Here is an 18,868-nt window from a genome sequence, read left to right as displayed (position 1 = left end):
CAATGTTTATGTATAAAAACATGGGGAAATGCTTGATGATGTTAAGCTAAAAAAAGATAAAATTACATACAGTTACCTGCATCGTCCATTTCTACAGTAAGCATGACTTACTCATGGAAGTATAGTAAGTGAATATTTGATGCACAATAAAACTGCTATGTAAAAACAAAAAGATGTACATAGAAAAAGGTACACACCCAGAGATGACTGATGGTGGGATTATGCATTATTGTCTCCAAAAGTTTTCTAAAGGATTACTTTTATGTTGGAAAGGATGACTATTTAGAAAAGGGAGGACTTCACGGCCCTGTCTGGACCAATCCAATCACTTGGTGCCTTGAATCATCCTATACTTTGTCTAACGCTGTAACCTGACCTCGTTTACGTCTGGCTTCCTTCTTCTAACTGGAGTATAAATCGGCCCCTACATTCCTTGTCTGTCCTGCAGTACCAGGCACTCAGCTGGTCCTGAGACAGGCACATGTCTGACCAGTGGACTGCCTGTTCCACCCCCCCACCAAATGCCCACAGGGTACCCACCTGCCCGGACCCACTTAATAGTGGGCTTCTCTCGGCCCGTGGCTGAGCAGGGCACTGTGGCCTCCTTGTCAAACTCCATGCACTGCTGTGGCCGGGGTGGTGGTGTGAACTTGAGCTTTTCTGTTTCAGGAGAGGGAAAGGGAGGGCTTGAGGCGGCAGGCCTGAAGATCTTGGGCCCTGCGGCTCCCTCCCCAGTCCTCTCCTGCCCGTTGGGGCCAGGCGCCAGCTCACCCAGCACTTGGACGCGGGCCTGGGCCTCGATGGTGCCGGCGGGCGTACTGCTCACGCAGCGGTACCACGTTCCGTCGTACACCTCCACGCTGTTGATGCGCAGGGTCCCGTTCTTGAAGACCTCGAACCGCGAATCCTGCAGCACAGGAGACGAGCCCATGAGTGGGTCTCCACCTGCCCCCCACCAGCCTCTCCCTGGTACTGCCTCGGGGGAAAGCGCACTGGGCAGATGAGCACAGAGGACCCCATGGCCCCCCAGCAGCAACCCTCGTCCTCACCTCGGAGATGAGCATCTGGTTTCTGTACCAGACAACTGTGGGTTTGGGTGTGGCCTGAGTCAGGCAATGCAAATAGCCCGGCTTGCCCTCCTCCAGCTGGCTGTCCTGGGGCTTCTCCAGCCATGTGGGCACCGCTTAGAGGGACAAGGAGGAAACAGAAGGTTGATCAACACGTCCCCAAAACCCATGGATCCAATCCTAGGAAATTCTAATTACCCACCTCCCTCAGGCCCTGAGTTTAGAAACCCTGTCTGCTCCAGTGATAACTGCGTGACCCCTTAGTGAAGGCCCAGGTACCAGAACCTTCCTAACATTATCTTAGTTCAGAGCCACAATAAACCCCTGAAGTATGCATTTCTATATCCATTTTACAGATAAGACAGTGGTTCAAAGAAATATGATTTCTAATGCACGATAGAGGATTGAAAACTCTGGTCTGCATGACTCCAGAATCCTTGCTTTCTTATACCAGAACCCTCCAAGGCTCTGTCCTCGAATTTCTGTTGTTTTGGCTAAATACTTCCTGGAACAATGGCCAGTTCATGGCCTTCAATACTATCCAAGTAGATGAGTCCCAACCTAGAGCCTGGCTCCTGACCTCCCCCATGACCTTCACACCTGCAAATCCTATTGGCATCTCCAGCTGGATATCTAACAGGCACTTCAGGCTTTTACATGTGCAAAAGAGAATGCTTGATTTCTCCCCAAACCTGCTCGTCATAGTTTCCTCTCAGTAAACAGCACCGCTATCCAGCCAATTGCATAGGCCAAACACTTAGCTGACTTCTCTCTCTATGGCTTCCCCTACCACCCCACCCAATCACATTCATTCTACACAAACCCCATCTACCTCAGCTCTAAAATGTATCCCAGGACTTCCCTGGTGGTCCAGTGGCTAAGACTCTGTGCTCCCAATGCAGGGGGCCCAAGTTCAACCCCTGATGAGGGAACTAGATCCTACATGCCACAACAAAGCCTGAATATCTAGCGTGTCACAATTACCAGCTGGTACAGCCAAATAAATAAATATTTTAAGAAATAAAATGTAGGTCCTAAAAGAAGAAAAAAAACAAAAAGAAACAAAATGTATCTGAACGTCAGCACCTCTTGCCCCCACCACTAGCACCTCTGTTCAAGTCCCTTCAACATCCCCAAGATAATTACGGTCCTCTATTAACTGCTTTCCTGTTCAGAGTCTGGTCCCTAACAATCTAGTCTTCTTGGAACAGCCAGAATAATCTTTTGAAAATGCTGCACTCAGGCTCAGTTCCCGGAAGGACTTCTCATCCTCTGACTTGGTGGGGCAGACTGTGTGCAAAGATGCCTGTAAACAGTCCTCCCGTCCCTTGCATCTCTTTATAATGTGATGTCGCAGGTTTCAAAGCGGAATCTGGCTGAGATTCTAGATTTCCCAGCTCCCAGGATTGCTCCGTGGCACAACGCTATGCCTTCTCCAGATCGCAGTTGTGACACGCTAGGTAGTCAGTTCTTTGTAGAAATTTGGTGAGTATAACAATAAAGTAATTACTACCTATAACGTTGTTGTCCGTATCACCTTTCCAATAAGGAAAAAAAAGTCTTTTTTATCTACTTCACTGATCTTTCCGACCATCCTGTAGGAGAGGTAATGTGTTATCAGCTCTATTTTAATAGATGAGGAAACTGAGCCCTAGCAAAGCAGGTAACTCTCTATCACGGTCACCCTGTGCACTGGAGACAGTGTGTGACCTGGGTCTCTAGAGCCCTGTCTGCTGCAGCCAGAGGACCACTTTCAGGGAGGGCTGTCACCCCAACCTCTGTGTCTGGCTCACCACCCTCTACTCCAATATCTCTGTCCAGCAGAGAAATGGTTCCCAGGCCAGCAGGGCTCAGAGCTGAGGGGGGACCTCAGGAGAGCTCCAGGGGTGACTCTGAGCATCATCACAGCCAGAGCCCAAGACTCCCTGGGACCTGGGCTCCTCCCGTCCTCGCCCTTCAGGGCACAGGTGCTTACTGGCCACCGTGATGTTGACGTCCTGTCGCCGCTGACCGGCCAGGTTGGCCGCATGGCAGGTGTAGACACCAGCATCGCTCTCAGCAGTGCTGGCAAACACCAGCTCGTGGCCCTGCTGGTAGACCCTGCCGTGGGCAGGCAGCCGGGCTCCTGCATGCTCCCACCACACACTGGGCTCCGGCAGACCCTGGGGGGGCGGGCAGGCCACACGCTCCTCGCTGCCGGCCGTGAACACCCGTGGCTCGAATGGTGGCATGTCTTCGATCTCTGTAGGGACGGGAGCAGACAGCTGGCTTACCATGGGATCCGGGACACCTGATGTTCTCCGTAGCCCACTTCCCCGCTCCCAGCACAAGCCCTCCCCGGGACCCTCAGCACCTCCTCTTCCGACCCCAGGCATCTTCTTCCTCCCTCCGCCCTCCAAGCTGCTCTGAGTAGGAAACAGGAAGCTAGACCTCTACATGGCCAACAACGCTGAAGGCAGCCCCTACCTCGGCACCCCAGACCCTCGGACTCACCTGCCAGGTGGAGCGTGGCCTCCAGGACGACGGGAGGGCCCCTCTGGCCCTGGCCTATGCAGCGGTAGACCCCCGCGTTGCGCGGCCGGACCTGGGTCAGCTGCAGGGACCCGTTGGCAAACACCGTGGCTCTGCGGAGGTGCGGGGGGCTGTGGAGGGGAGAGACTGATGTTGGCAAGGAGTGGCCCAGAGGCCTCGCTCCAGAAGGGAGCCGGTGGAACCCCGACCTGTGCAGGCCAGGTAAGCAGGAAAGAATCGGCCAGGAACAGGGCAGAGAGAAGGAAGCCGGCACGCCGTGCTGGTGCGTGCATGTGTGTGCATGTGCGTGCATGCGTTTGTTCATGTGTGTGGGAGTGTGTATTTTAACTACAAGAGACGCAGCTTTGGGGCAGCCAGGCCAGCAGCAGTGAGTGGGAGGAATCAAGGAGTTGACGTGACTGTGGAGACGGGGGGCCACCTTTCCAGGGAGCCGAGATAAGCCTGCTGGTAGAGCAGAAGCTCCAGCATCAGAAGCCCCGCAGCTGTACCAGACAGACCACAGGTGACGTCCTCAGGGCTGCAGCCGAGTGGGATCCCCGCCCCCAGCCTGGGGAGCCACACCTCCAAGGACCACAGCCACACCTGGCACCACCAAGGTGCTCTCTGCTCTCTAGGGCCTGGATGAGGACAGAAGTGTCCCTGTGGGCCTGATACCTCCCAGAAATTTCTGGAAATGTTTGCTTCTTCCAAAAAGTGTGTGTGTGTGCGCGTGTGCGCACACGTGTGTGTGTGTGTGTGTGTGTGTGTGTGTGTGAGGTGTCTTTACCATCTGGGACCTTCTTGTCCACAATGTGATCACCCAGGTTCCCCGTGTCCCTCCACCCCTGAGTCGCTGACCCCCATCCCAGAAGACCCTATGGGCAGAAGTGGGGGAGGAACGAGTCACCGCAGGCTCACACAGTGTATCTGCGGGAAGTGGGAAAAGATGCCCTTCCTGGAGCTGTGTCCCTTTGTTGGGTTCACTTTGTAACAGGAAGACATTCTACTGCCATCTGCTGGAAAGCTGAGGTAATTCCACGCATAGAGCTAGGATACCTGTGGTAAGAACCTCACTCCCTTTAAGAGGGTCTTTAAGATCCTTTAAAGAACAACCTATAAAGAATCCACCTGCCAGTGCAGGAGACATAAGAGATGCGGGTTCAAACCCTGGGTTGGGAAGATCCCCTGGAGGAGAGTTCGGCAACCCACTCCAGTATTTTTGCCTGGAAAATTCCATAGACAGAGGAGCCTGGCGGGCTACAGTCCATAGTGTTGCAAAGAGTCGGACACGACTGAAATGACTGAGCATGTGTGCACACACAACTTTTAACGCCTTACCGGCTGCGATTAGTGATGGCGGTCTCATCCTCAAAGACCCACTGCAGGCTCGGGGGCGGCTGGGCTGAGAACTGACAGTGGAACATGGCCTCCTCATTCCTTGCCACTACCACATCCTGGGGTGCCAGGACCACCCTGGCAAAGCTCTCATCTGGGGTGGGGGAGGCACAGACACGTGAGCGGGCGAGGCGGGCAGACCCCTCCCCCGCCCCCAGCTCCCCACTCCCACCCCCCGGGCTCACCAGCGATGCTCAAGGTGAAGTTCTGGCTGCTGCAGGCCTGGCCAAAGGCATTATGGGCACAGCAGGAATAGACGCCGCTGTGCTCGGGGCCGGCCGGCCGGAGGGTCAGGTTTCGCTCCTTGCTGCTGACCGTGTGGTTGCTCTGACCGTCAGAGAGGGCGCTCCCATCTCGGAACCACTGGTAGGTGGGTCTGCGGGGCCAAGCGGATCAGCAGCAGGGGGTGGGGGAGGGGTGTTCTCAGGTGGCCGGTAGGAAGGGTGCAAAACCGGAGAGGCAGGGCTAGATCCCTCAGTTACACATGGGGAAACTGAGGCCTGGAGAGGGATCATGACTTGCACAGAGGCACACCATCCTGGGGGCAGAATCTGGCGGAGATTCTAGATTTCCCAGCTCCCAGGATCGCTCCATGGCACAAGGCTGCCCCTTCTCCAGTGACCAGGGCCCAGGATGGAGCAGCATGTGGGCAGGGTGGTGGCAGAGCCCACAGTTGGGGGAGACAGGTCTGCCAGTCAAGAACAATCACCCTTTCCTTCCCCTCCCCACAGTTTCCTTACCGAGGGTGCCCGTCAATGTGACAACGCAGTGTGACCTGGGTCAGGGGCTGTATTGCAGCTTCCGAGGCCGGATGCTTCAGGACCACGGGACCAGTTTCGAGCCCTGGAGCGGAGGCCAAGGTTGCAGAGTGAGGGGCGCGGGGCACAGCAAGGGAGGGAGTGCAGAGAGGAAGGAGGACAAGCAGGAAAGGCCGGAACCTGGAGACTCGGAGGCCAAGTGACACAGGGCCACCCTGCCTCACAGCTCCTGCCATTAGCAAAACTACCCAGCAGATCACTGGGTCCAAGACTTGAAGGGGGAAAAAAATAACCCTTGGAAAAATGAAAACTTTTAACTTCCTCCTGTCCATACAAGCAGAGAGCTGACCTCAGTTGCATTCTCCCTGCCCCGTTCAACTGGAGACGGGAGGAGCTGAGGCAAAGGAGGGGGTCCCCTCGCAGGGTTTAGGAATTGAGGGTCTCATGGGGGCAGACACAGCCCCCTGGCTCTCACATTTGATGTTGAAGGAGGCATTGGCGCTGCGGGCCTCTTCTCCGGTGACTTCATCCCGAGCCACGCACTGGAAGGCTCCTGAGTCCTGCAGCCGGTCCACAGCCACGAAGCTCAGGCTGCTGCCCTGGGTGAAGCGCCGCTCGGTGTCCTGGACGGGAACCCCGTCCAGCAGCCAGAACACGTGCACCGGGCCCGGGGCCTCAACCTCACAGCGGAGCAGCGCCCGGCGCCCCTGCAGCGCGTCCTGGGAGGACGGCTCCTTGATGAAGACAACGGCCGCCTGGGCACCTGCAGGCGGGGAACACAGGAAAGACAGGGTCACGGGGAGCTACAGCCACCGTCCTAACAGCGGCCGCCCATCGCCCCGTGCAAGTGAGAAGTGAGAAGTGAGTGCAAGTGAGAAGGATCACGACACCCCAACTGTCTACTGAGGAACGTCTGCATTGTGCTGGGTACTCCGAAGGAAACAAAGACACAGTACCCTCCAGGGGGCTGGTCTGGAGGGGGGGCACAGGACAAAGGCAAAACCCGCGCTAAATGAATGATGTGGGCAGTCGGTGTCTCTAGAATGCTGAAGGGGGAGAGTCCCAAGGGCTGGAGGAGGGAGGGGGTTAATGCCGCACAGGACTCTCCTAGAGGAAAAAGAGTTCAGAGCTATGGGATCAGATCACAGGAGATGCTGGCCCGAGGAGTGGAGAACATTAACAAGCAACCCTCCCCGCCATCTTCAGAACCCAGGTCACAGAGCAGAGCTAAATCATGATCCAAAGAACTTCTCGGAAGGATTACTGGCTCTCATGCATCCGCTGAGGGTCCAGCATCAGAGGTGGGGGGCTCTGAATCCCACCCACAGATGCTCCGCAGTCCAGTATTCCCCAGGGGTGTCTCTGGGAGAACCCATCCCATCACAGGAGAAGCCAGTATTCTCTGGATCTGCTGTTATTCCCCACGACATGCCGGGGCCACCCCACCTCCTACTCTCCAATCCTAGGGATCCATCTGTGTCCAAGGCTGGCTCTTCCGGGCTAACTGAGAGGTAAGCTAAGTGGTCCCAGGTCTCCCCCTCCTGCATGGCTACAGTTCAGCTCTGGCCAGGGCCAGGGGGGCACCCTCATAGAAAGGGGCCCTGCAACCAAAGGTGGAACCAAACAAAGGGGCGGGTGAAGGGCCCGGGCAGAGCAGCAGATGGGCGGGGGAGGCAGAGGGCAGGGCCGGGCAGGTGGCACGGTTGCCGCACAGGAATAACACACTGGGCTTTGTTCTTGGCCTGCGTGGGCGCCCAGCTGGGGCCCGGAGCTTCGGGGCCCGGAACACCCACTGCGGGGGGGTGGGGAAGGGTGGGTGATGGCACAGAGCGGGTTGTGCCACCCCTCCAGGGAGGGAAACAGGCCACCTGCGGCTGCTACGTGAAGAAGCAGGCTCTGCCTCTGGCCAAACCGGGCCCACAAGGGCAGGAAGGGAGAGACTAATGGGGTCCTGCCTGCCCCTTCCCAAACCACTGGAGCCCCTTCCAAGTCCCTGGGCATGGAAGGGGGAGTGGTTCTTTAGGCCACAAGAACCAGTCTCCTCATAAAGTCAGTGTCAAGGAGACTTCCCCGGTGGTCCTTGGGACTCTGCCCTCTCAATCTGGAGGGCCTGGGTTCCATCTCTGGTCAGGGAAATGGATCCCGCCTGCCTCAGCTAAGACCCAGAACAGCCAAATAAATAAAAATTTAAAAAAAAAAAAAAATGTGAGCATCAAGACAAGTCCAGGATCCCCCAGGGCTAGGTCCAGAGGAGGGGCTGCCCCTGATATAGGTCCATCTCCCAACATTCTAAAGGGACCAGCGTGCAAGACACACGGCCCTGAAAGGAGCCGGGCGCTCCCCCAATACTTCTCAGCAGGTTCCTGCCGGCTCCTTGGATAGGATAATTCTCCACCACGCTGGGCTATCCCATCCACTGTGCCAATCAGCAAAGCTGCCCCCAGTCACCTTCACAACCCAAACACCCCCACTAGCTTCCAAACGCTTCACTGGAGTGCGGTCCCTGCCCTCCCTGAGTAAGCTGGATGAGTCAACTGAGGTCCAGAGAGATGAAGGGATTTGCTCAAGATCAAACAGCTCATTTGTGGCAGAGCCGGGACCGTGACCCAAGGAGCCCGACTCCATACCCACACCACACTCTTCCCAGCCCTGCCCAAGAACTCCAAACCAGTCCTGGAAATATCTGAGGCCAGAATGGGTCTCACTCCCTGCAGCCAGGTACAGAGAGAGACACACCTCCCACAGATAACACCAGGCTCACAAAGGTGCTCAGTGAACACCAGCTGAATGGAGGTAACCTCAAAGGAGTGCGGGGCGAGAGCTGGCAGGCACAGAAGCATCCGGAACACTTCCCGACACCCACTCCTGACACAGATGGGCAGCCTCGGGCAGAGGCCCCAGCGGGCCTCTGTGCATGTGACTCATTCAAATCTGGGGACCTTCAACCCAGAACTACAGATTCTCATCAAAGACAGAGAGAGTTTATCTGCCTCCAAGTGTAGACGACCCCCATTTTCCCGCTCAGCCTCTCCAGACACAGTGGGGACCAGGAGGCTCGCCCACCCACAGGAGGTTAGTTACAAGGGTTTGCTGTCAGATCTGACTCAATCCTGACAGCCACACTCAGTGCGCCTGACCTTGTGCAAGGAACACATTGGGACCCCAGCTTTCTCTCGCCCTCTCGTGACTCGCAAATGCAATAAGTTCTTGTGCAACGCCTTGGATGAGCCCATTCAGCAGGCAGCTACCGTCATCCTAACCATCATCACGCTTCCTGCCCAAAGATGCAAGTTCTAGGGATGCTATAAAGCTCCCCCCAGGCGAGGCAAAATGCCCTCCCAGACCCCAGATGGGGAGCAGCTGCCATTGCAGGGAAGTTCTAAACAGATCATCAGGTCGGGGGGTAGGGTGGAGGGAAAGGGGCTGCGAGGTTGCAGGAAGCACAGACCCCTTGCCACAGAAACCCGAGTTGGGAGAGGAGATGGCATGACTCAGAAGGACCCCAGCTCAGCCTCCATCCAGCATCCCGTCCCCCCCTGGCACTGGCGGAGCTGTGGTGAGATACTGCATTCCCAGACTGCCACTCAGAGCCCCCCGCGCCCCCTCGACAGGGCCTGGGGAACATCAAAGCTGGCCCCGAGGGGCCCTGTGTCCTGACGTCAGCTCACAGCAGGTCCTGGTTACTGCTTGGCGGGGGCAGGCTTCAGATGTTACAGAAGGCAGGGAGGGCAGCCACCAGGCCTCCTCTAAGACCCTGGCCCCTGCTCTGAGCTCACATCCTGGCCACCCAGCTCCCTACACCAGAGACCGGCCCAGAGCCTCAACACCCGCTTCACTGAGAAGACACTGCAAGGGGTGCCCAGTCCGGCCATCTCACCATCTGCAGGACAGGCTGGTCTGGTCTTTTGTCAGGGGAAACGGGGCAGACCAAGGAGGGTCCTGGGAAGTAGGAGCTCTTCGAAAGCTTCGGCTGAACAACGGAAGAGGAGGAGGAAGGCTTTGGGGGGATCGAGGTGGCACAGTCCCCAGCACAACCCTGACTAGGATGCCCCAGAGCTGTGGTCTGGAGAAAGTCCGTGAGGGAAGCACACCAGTCCTGGGCCTCCCAAAGCTGCCCCCTTTCCCAGCCTGGCCCTCCGTGCACCCCACCTTCTACACCCAGACTCTGGGTGTAGAAGGGAAGTATCTGGCCCACGTGACCCTTGAGGCGACCGCTCAGCAGAGCAGCTTCAACTCCCTAGCAACGCCACCTCCACTGCCTCTCTGGACCTTCTCCCTTGCCATGAAATGAGAACCCCACTCCTACCACTCGGGCTGCATGAGACTAAGTGGATTCATAAATGAAAAGCCCACAGCATGGCCCAGAGCGCCTGGAGGGCACAGGGCGGGCCCAAGAACACCCCCCACCACCAAAACCGGCAGACAGAGCCATCTGCCCACACCAGGCACGACCCCAACGAAGCTGGAGCTGCAAATACCCAATAAGGACATTTTCCAAGCCATCTCCTTGGTTCCCCAACAGCCATCTATATGCAGACACTCACTCTGCCTGGGCCCTGGCCCCAGCCCCTCGAGAAAGGGCTGGGTGGGCAGTGGCCCAACTCTGGCTCCCCATCCCCCAGCAAGCGTCTGGTTTGGTGCCTGCCCTCCTCGCTGCTCTCTGGGCCCCAGGCCCAGTCAATCCATGTGTGTATACGTGTGCCTGAGTACGCACACATATGTGTAAACATGATTTTATGGAGAGCAGAGAGCAGCAGGAAGTTTTTCTGCTCTGAAGTAATTTCAGCTACTCCAGTCCAAGGATCCATCTGGGCCACTCAACGACCCATCTCCCAGGGGCTAGTCCTCCTGGTCTCGAAAAGACATCCCCGGGCTCCAGAGGTCCTGTGAGTGCATGCGTGCTTAGTCGCTTCAGTTGTGTCCAATTCTGTGCGACCCTAAGGACTGCAGCCCCCCAGGCTCCTCTCTCCATGGGATTCTCCAGGCAAGAACACTGGAGTGGGTTGCCATGCCCTCCCCCAAGGGATCTTCCTGACCCAGGGATCCAATCTGGGTCTTCTGCATTGCAGGAAGATTCTTTACTGACTGAGCCACTAGGGAGACCCTAGAACCCACCAAACCTGACACCAGGGGATTCCACCTACCTTCTCTCCCTCCTAGTAAGAAGTGCCACCCTTCACACAGCTGTCTGGGGCCAGGCAGAGGCACCAACATGACCCTGGCTGGCCCCGGCCCAGGCATCTCGCACGGGGGTGCATGTGATCATGACTGTGACCTCTCCCACACACGAGGCTAACCCCTCCACACCTAAGACTGGCTCCAGGCCCCATATACCTGTGGGACATCCTCCCAGGGGAACCTAGAGAGCCCTAACCAAGGAAGCTCATATTGTGCCATATGGACCCAAGGGAGATGTCTGCCAACTTCCTGTGCCCTACCTGGGGCGACAGCATCAGGACACAGGCCAGGAGAGGCAGCCCTCAACCCAAGGGGCACAAGGGCTCCCTGCCGGGAAAGAGAGCAGCCCCCAGGCCCCCTCACCCACAGGAGGACAGCACTGCTCACAGGTCCCCTCCATCCAGAAACTCTAACGGCACCAAGGGAGAGGCCCCAGGGGTACCAAGGTCTCTACCCCACTCCCCCTTCCCAAGGGGCCAATGCACCTTGGATTTGAGGGGTCTCACTGATGCACTTTCAGCTGTTCCAGGCTACTCCCAGGGCCCATAGCTCATAGGCGTGGGCCATTGTAGGGGGCGGGGCACGGAGGGGGTTTACGAACAGTCTCTGCAGGAAAAAGTTGTTTGCAGCAGTCCCACTCGCATTCCCAGTTCCCCCGGGGCCGGCAGGAACACACACACCGCAGTGGGGTTTGTGAATCTGGGGAGTCTGGAGTGCCCCCGCCCACCACCACCAATACCCACATGTGGTTTTAGCACCAGCAACCCCGTTTGAGGACACGCCCTAGAACCTCAGGGTTCAGAGGGTCGCTGAGGATCCACCTTGGCTGACTCCAAGACCCAGAGGCAGAGCACAGGGCTCCAGCCCCATCCCGTCTCCCCAGCGTCTACAAAAGGCCAGAGGTTTGCCAGCAGCCCCGCAGCCCTCCACAGGCCATCACAGCCCTTGCTCAGAGCCACGCGGGAGGGAGCAGAGCCAGGGACCCAGCTGAGTTTTCCTGTCCTGGGATTTAACTGTAAATATCTGGAGAGGCTCCCACATCCGGATTAGAGAAACGGAACAACATCACCAGGGATTAGGGCAGAAACAACCCAGAGGGCCAGCGCTTCTACCTTAGATGAAAACCACACCTCAGTCCTCCCCGCCCGTTCCTCTGAGGCCCTGGAGCGGAAAGATGAATCTCTAACAGCACAAGTAGGTCTTCGTGTCCAGTATCACGTGCCTCTGAACCGAGAGGGGCAGATACAGCAGTTGGGAGATGTGGTTTGAGAAGCTTCTCAGGGACTTCCCTGGTGGTTCAGGGACTAAGACTCCAGACTCCCAGTGCAGGGGCCCCTGATTTGATCCTTAGTCAGGGAATCAGATCCCACATATCAAAACTAAGATCTGGCATGGCTAAATTTATCTTAAAAAGGAAAAAGCAGCAGCAATCCCCCAGCCGGCAGCCACACCATGCGACCGTGGCACCAAACTCTTCTGCTGGGGCCGAGGGGACCATATCTAGGACATATCTCTCACCCTTAGGAACTCTTAAACACCTATGATGTCTCCAAGGAGGCAGCAATGAATTAAAAACCCAGCCAGAGTGATACAGTGTGATCAGGCAGAAGGAACATAGGGTGGAGAGACCTGGGTTCTAGTCTCAATACAACCCCTAACAAGCAGAGTGACCCTGGCCAGTGGCCACCCCCACACCAGGTAGTTCTATTACCTGTAAATATTAGAGAACTGCGAAGATGTGACTGGACGGTCTCCAAGACCTAGCCCTGGATTCGCTGAGCCCGAGAGAGGCAGTCACAGGAACAAAGGGCTGGCTAGCCAGAGTCCCCTTCCTGCCCCCTCCCTGGCCTCCAGCTGCACAGCCAGCCCCCAAAGCCCACGCACCACATGTAGGGCCGGCCCCGGGAGGATTAAGACTGATGCTATAAATGGCAGGTGTGGGTCAGAGGCAGCTGGGAGCTGCAAACCGGGGACCAGCATCACTGCTAACAAGCTGCTGCCATTCCCGCGGCTCGGCTTGCAATCTGCCTCCCCAGGAGACCTGGCCTCTGCCTCGGCCATGCCCTTGCACTGAGAGCTCACTGCCTGTGATACCCCTGAGACACCCGCCTGTGCTGTATTTCCCAAGCTAGACTGCAAGCTCGCGGAGTGGGGGGTAGACATCCGTGCCCAATAACGGTACCCTGTGCCCCTCCAGAGGGCCTGGGCCACACAGCAAATACCATACACGCATTTACGGGGAGACGAAGGCACTTAAGAGTCTATCTGGGGACTTCCCTGGTGGTCCAGTGGCTAAGACTCTGTGTTTCCAACACAGAGCACCCGGATTCAATCCCTAGTCAGGGAACTAGATCCCACGTGCCACAGCCAAAAGCTCACAGGGGACAACCAAAGATCCCAACGCAGACTAATAAATAAATAAAAATTAAAATTTTTATAATAAATAAAAATAAACTAAAAAAAAAGAGTTACCTGACCTGAAATCTTCTGCATCTGCCGTGATCCAATCCTGGCCAAGTTAATTATCCTTTCTGGGCCTCAGTTTCCTCACCCAGTTTTTGTGATTCTTTTCTGACCCCAAGGATATTCAAATGAAACCTGTATTAGGTACAGACCCACAAAAGGCTGCATATTTCTCAGAGAAGTAAGAAATCCCAGAGGTTCTAGGGAACTATGGACTCCGGATTAAACTCCCTTGGGCAAGGTGATCCCTGGGGAGTCCAAACACCTGGTGAGCAATGGGGGCTTGAGAGGCGGACAGAACCGCCAGGGGGAACCAGGGGTCCTCTGCACCCTCCATGTTCATCCTCAGCCCCAAGGAGAGGGAGAGATTGCAGCCAGCCGTCTCCTGAAGACACCAGAGAGGGGACTGTGGAAATGACAGACACTGCAGGCAGGCAAGGGGGCTGCTGGACCAAGAGCCTGGGAAACGAGGCAGGAAGACCTCAGGGATGCTCAGCCGGTGTGCTCAGGGGCCCGGAAGGGGACAAAGGGCCCAGTGCTCGTCCTCCAGGGAAGATGGAAAAGGACTCAATGCAAGCTTGACAGCCATTCAGTGGGGTGGGGGTGGGGTTCAGACCCAGGCCCCAAGCAGGTCTCCCTCCCAGGTGTAGTGGGGAGGGGCCCAGGGACACCACAGTGAGAACAGTGCCAGGGCGGGCCTGGGCGTGAGCTTCCCAGAGCCTTTCCTGTCGAAGCAGAGGACAGCCTGGGAACCACTACTATGGGACTAGCTGGACCTGACTTCATCTATTTATTTTCAAGACAGGTTCGGAAAATGCTGGGAGATTCAGTTTTCTGAGCTTTTTTTACCCCTCTCTAAGTGAGCACACACCCCAAACTCCCCATTAGGGGAGAACACAAGTCCTTGTCCTTTAGGTGGAGTGATCTCAACTCTACTAATGAGGGAAAATCCTCCCTGGCTCTCTGTTTTTTTAAGTATTTATTTAATTTGGCTGTGCCACGTCTTAGTTATGGCATGTGGGATCTAGTTCCCCGACCAGGAATCAAACCTGGGCCCCCCTGCATTGGGAGCTCGAGGTCTTGGCCACTGGACCACCAGGCAAGTCCCCTCCCTACCTCTTGCTGCTAAGTCACTTCAGTCGTGCCCGACTCCATGCGACCCCATAGACGGCAGCCCACTAGGCTCCCTGGTCCCTGGGATTCTCCAGGCAAGAACACTGGAGTGGGTTGCCATTTCCTTCTCCAATGCATGAAAGTGAAAAGTGAAAGTGAAGTCACTCAGTCATGTCCAACTCCCAGTGACCCCATGGACTGCAGCCCACCAGGTTCCTCTGTCCATGGGATTCTCCAGGCAAGAGTACTGGAGTGGGTTGCCATCCCTATCTCTTAAAGAAGTTAAAAACATCCCTTTGACCTGTTCTAGCCAATATGGCAGCCACTAGCCACATGCAGCTATTAAAATGTAACTTAATTAAAATGAAGCGAAACTGAAAATTCATTTCCTCCACCACACCAGTCACATTCTAAGTGTTCAGGAGCTGCATGTGGCTAGTGGCCACCGTACTGATCAGCACAGACGTCAGACTTCTGTCTCTGCAAAAAGTTCCATTGGTCAGCACGGCCTTAGCTACTCTGTCTGCTCTGGTCAGCCCTTATGTCAGACACATTATTTCTCATCCAAAGAACCCTCCACTGGGACCAGCCTCATTTCACAGAGGTGGAAACTGGGGTCAAGGCTATCCCAGTGACAGTGAGGGGGAACCGCCCCTAGGTCTATCTGACTCCCACGTCTGTGTGCTTTTTTTTTGGATGTGGACCATTTTTTTTTAAGTCTCAATTGAATTTATTACACTATCGTCTCCATTGTTTTATGTTCCGGCTTTTTGGCCAGGAGACACATGGGCTCTTAGCTCCCCAACCACACCTTGTGCGCTGGAAGGTGAAGTCTGAACCACTGGACCACGAGGGACGACCCTGTGTTCTTGCCACGTTGCCACTCCGGCTCTTCATTTCTTTCACTTTATTCCCTTTTACCCAAGGCCACCTCCAACAACCACTCCGTCCTGTTTAATTAAATCCTCTCTTTGTACATGCTCTGGTCAGATGCGATTGTTGTTTTGCATGTGGCTATTTTTAACCTATATAAATGCATTATCTCTCACTCTGCTTCTCATTTTATTCCCTTCAGCACTGCGTTCTAAAGTGCTTTCCCTGTGGCCACTGCCTATATCCTGCTGTTGTTTCCCAGGAGAATAACATACTGTTGGGTATGGGGAAGAAAGAAGAAAATGAAAAATTTTAAAACAAGTAAGTGGCTGAACATACCTGCCCACAGTTTGAAAGTCAGTCCGTGAGCCTCCACCCTCCTCTCCGTGCGCCCCTCCAGCACCGCAACCAGCCCCGTGCGGCTCCCCCCATGCATCTGGGGACCAGCAGAGCCCGGGAAAACATGCACACAGGCACACACACTCCCCCAGCTTCTCCCTTCCCCTCCATCCTCCTCCCCCCAAACCCAAAATGTGACTAAAGAGGTTGGCCTTCAGCTGGTTTCAAAGGGATAAGAGAGGGAGGCAGTCTCATACTTTTATATTTAGAAGTGCTCTGCAAACCACTTCCCGGAGCAGACAAGAGTGGGGAATGTGAGGAAATCGCTCTGCTATGTGTGATGTGGAAAGCACGAGCCACGCAGGGCCTGCGGCGACGGGCTGCATTTGCCACACAGCCGCTGACACGCGGCGATGCCAAACACATGTTGCCGGAGACCAAGGCGGCCCGACACCATCCTCCAAGTGCCCTTCCCCCAGCCTTCCTTTCTTTCCTTCTCCACCTGTCTGACCAACAGCTGCTTCTGGAAACCCACCCAGGAAAAGAGATGCTCCAGGCTTTAAGCCTCAACCTGAAACACAAAGAGAAGAGCCCAGAAAAACAGAGGTGGCTTGGGAGAGCCACTGGCTTCAAGAGGCAACGGTGCAGACTTCCCTGGTGGTCCAGCGGTTAAAAACATCCGCCTGCCAATACAGAAGACATGGGTTCAATCTCTGGTCCAGGAAGATCCCATATGACAAGAGGCAATTAAGCCCGTGCGCCACAACTATCAAGCCTGTGCTCTAGAGTCCGAGAACCGCAACTACTGAGGCCCGAGTGCCTAGAGCCGTGGTCCACAACGACAGAAGGCACCACAATGAGGAGGCCGAGCGCTGCACCAGAGAGTAGCCCCTGACGGCCACAACGAGAAAAAGCCCTTGAGCAGCAACGAAGGCCCAGCGCAGCCAGATATAAAAATAAGTTTAAAAAAGTTAAGTTCTGGAAAATTTTTAAAAAGAGGCGAGGGTGCCCTCCGGGCCTCTAGGCTGCTGCGGAGGGTGTAGGGGTGGGATTTCGCAGAGGCCCCTGCTGCCTTCTGTGGACAGATCTGCCGTGGCCATCCAAAACTCTCCCCTCAACCCCTCAGCTACCACATGTGGCCGGGGAAATGTCGGCGGGGGAAGCTATCTTATGGCGAGGACCAACTACTGCAGCTGGGGTCACAGCTCCAGCATCACTCAATTGAGTCTTGCCCAGCTGGGGGAGGGTGGAGATCAAGGGACAGAGCGGGAAGGGGAAGGCAGGCCAGCTACTTAATTAGAATCAAAGCATCAGACACTTCCTTGACTCCTTATAAACTTCACTTTATGGCTTAAAATCTAAACTCTCTAATAAGGTAAAACCCAATTTCATTCTTTTCTTTCTTAACTGCATCACTGATGATTTGCTTCTTTTTTTTTTTTAATGACAATAACCAAAAAAAAGTCGTTTTTGAAAAATCAGCTGTTTCAAAAAAGCATTCTGGCTAAAGATGGCAGAAGATGTATATTAATCTTCGTATCAGTAACGACAGATGAGGAAAACAGAATCTGAAGAATAAGGGATAGAAACCATTCCTTGTAAGTTATTTTTAAAAGCACCAAAAACTTGCAACTCATTACCAGATGCTTAAAGCCTGGGGATAGCTGACTTTCGGGGGCGGGGATGTTATAAAACATAAAGTACACACAAATAGCTAGAAGAAGAAGAAAAAAAGCCCCTAAGAGTGGCTGATGCAATAACTGGATAGCCAAAAAAATGACAAAGACCTAAAGTTTATTTTATGCCTACTCTGTGGATCTTTAAGTCAGGGTCTGGAAGGCACCAAGATCTGGCTTCACTTAAGTCTGGAACTGGCTGTCCCTCCATCCCAGGAGGTGCCTCTCACAGGCCTCTACAGTCACGCAGAGAGAGAGGGAGAGAAGCAGACACTGATGGAGAAAAGAGGAAGACAAGAAGAAGAGAAAAAGGGGGGCTGGAGGGAGCCAGAGGAAGGCGGTAAGGGAGAGGTGGTAGAGGAAGGAAAAGAGTGGGGAGGAAGGGCAGCGGGGAAGAGAGAGACACAGAGAGACCCAGATCAACAGGCAGAGACATGGACAGAGACAAACTGAGAGACAGAGCCAGTAACACAGTCCTAGAGACCCAGAGAGAGACAAGAGAGAGAGACACGGAGCATGCATGTATGCACACAAAGGATTCTCCATGCCTGCAGAGCAGCCTCCAGCCCCACTGACCCCAGCCTCCTCTGGCCAAGGAAAACCCCTCACAGGGCATCTCTAGTAGGGACATCTTCCCCAGCCCCACCTGCCAGCCAACCCAGAAGCCACAGGGACTCCATACTCAGAGTCTCTGGCGACAGGTCACAGGTCACAGGGCTGCCCAGTGTAACACTAGACACGGAAGGTTACAGCCAACCCGTACTTGGGAGGGATGGGGGAGTGGGGCTCTAGATACTCCCAATCCACTTAAAATGGAGAGCCTCAAATTAGAGGCTCCCGGTAAATAATTCACCAGGAAAAGTACAGTACCTTCCCTGGGCTCTTCCATTATTCATCAAGATAAATGTACCATACTGTTACACTTCCTGACATCTAAAAATGGTCCGAGCCATTAGGCCAGGAGCAAGAAGACAGTGGGGCACTTCCCACCCGACTTTTCCAGAACTCCTGACCCAGCAGTCCTGCTCCTCTGGGAACTCAGCTGGCTGCTCCTCACGCAAGGGCAAAGAAGTCAACTTCCAGAAATGGCCAGCCCTGGCTCAGACCATGAGACCTCAAGAGCACCCACCGTGGTCCTCAAGAGCCCAGGAAAGTCCTGAGTAAGACTCCCCCGTTCACCAGACCCAGAGATGTGGGCCCTCCCAAAGGGAAAAGGCAACCGCTGTTTGTACAATACCTGTCTAAGGGCAATTCTGTTCCTAGGAGGTTCAAGAAGTTTGACTTGGATGCCAAATAAGTGAACCTACAGAAGATCTGCATCTGACTTGCACAGGCAGCTCTGAGCAAGTCGCTCTGTTCTTCAGGCCTCAGTTTCCCCATCTGTAAAGCCAGCTGCTCCTTATCCTGCAGGGACGAAATGCCCTCTGGGAAGTCCAAAGCGCTGCATGACTTTAAGACCCCTGGCCCACCGGGTATGGGCAGGATGGAGATGACA

General features: G+C 55.0%; 1 protein-coding gene across 2 annotated transcripts in view; it reads right to left on the bottom strand.

Annotated features, from left to right (window-relative positions):
- Positions 1-18,868, bottom strand: part of PTK7 (protein tyrosine kinase 7 (inactive)) — a 64,293-nt gene that overhangs the window by 17,802 nt on the left and 27,623 nt on the right. Inside the window, exons 1-10 of one of the 2 annotated variants that reach the window (XM_027524563.1) lie at positions 15,698-15,809; positions 6,207-6,494; positions 5,714-5,816; positions 5,159-5,349; positions 4,917-5,067; positions 3,561-3,709; positions 3,043-3,309; positions 1,050-1,183; positions 772-907; positions 541-660 (exon numbers count right to left, since the gene is read on the bottom strand). In XM_027524563.1, the coding sequence (XP_027380364.1) occupies positions 541-660; positions 772-907; positions 1,050-1,183; positions 3,043-3,309; positions 3,561-3,709; positions 4,917-5,067; positions 5,159-5,349; positions 5,714-5,816; positions 6,207-6,494; positions 15,698-15,794 (1,636 nt within the window). In that variant the 5' untranslated portion in view covers positions 15,795-15,809. Of the gene's footprint in view, positions 1-540; positions 661-771; positions 908-1,049; positions 1,184-3,042; positions 3,310-3,560; positions 3,710-4,916; positions 5,068-5,158; positions 5,350-5,713; positions 5,817-6,206; positions 6,495-15,697; positions 15,810-18,868 lie in introns of those variants that run through there. The other variant, XM_027524564.1, reaches the window with a different exon arrangement.

Source organism: Bos indicus x Bos taurus, chromosome 23, assembly GCF_003369695.1.
Source record: "Bos indicus x Bos taurus breed Angus x Brahman F1 hybrid chromosome 23, Bos_hybrid_MaternalHap_v2.0, whole genome shotgun sequence".
Lineage (NCBI taxonomy): Eukaryota > Metazoa > Chordata > Mammalia > Artiodactyla > Bovidae > Bos > Bos indicus x Bos taurus.
The sequence above is the reverse complement of the archived record's forward strand: the minus strand, read 5'-3'. Positions and strand labels throughout refer to the sequence as shown.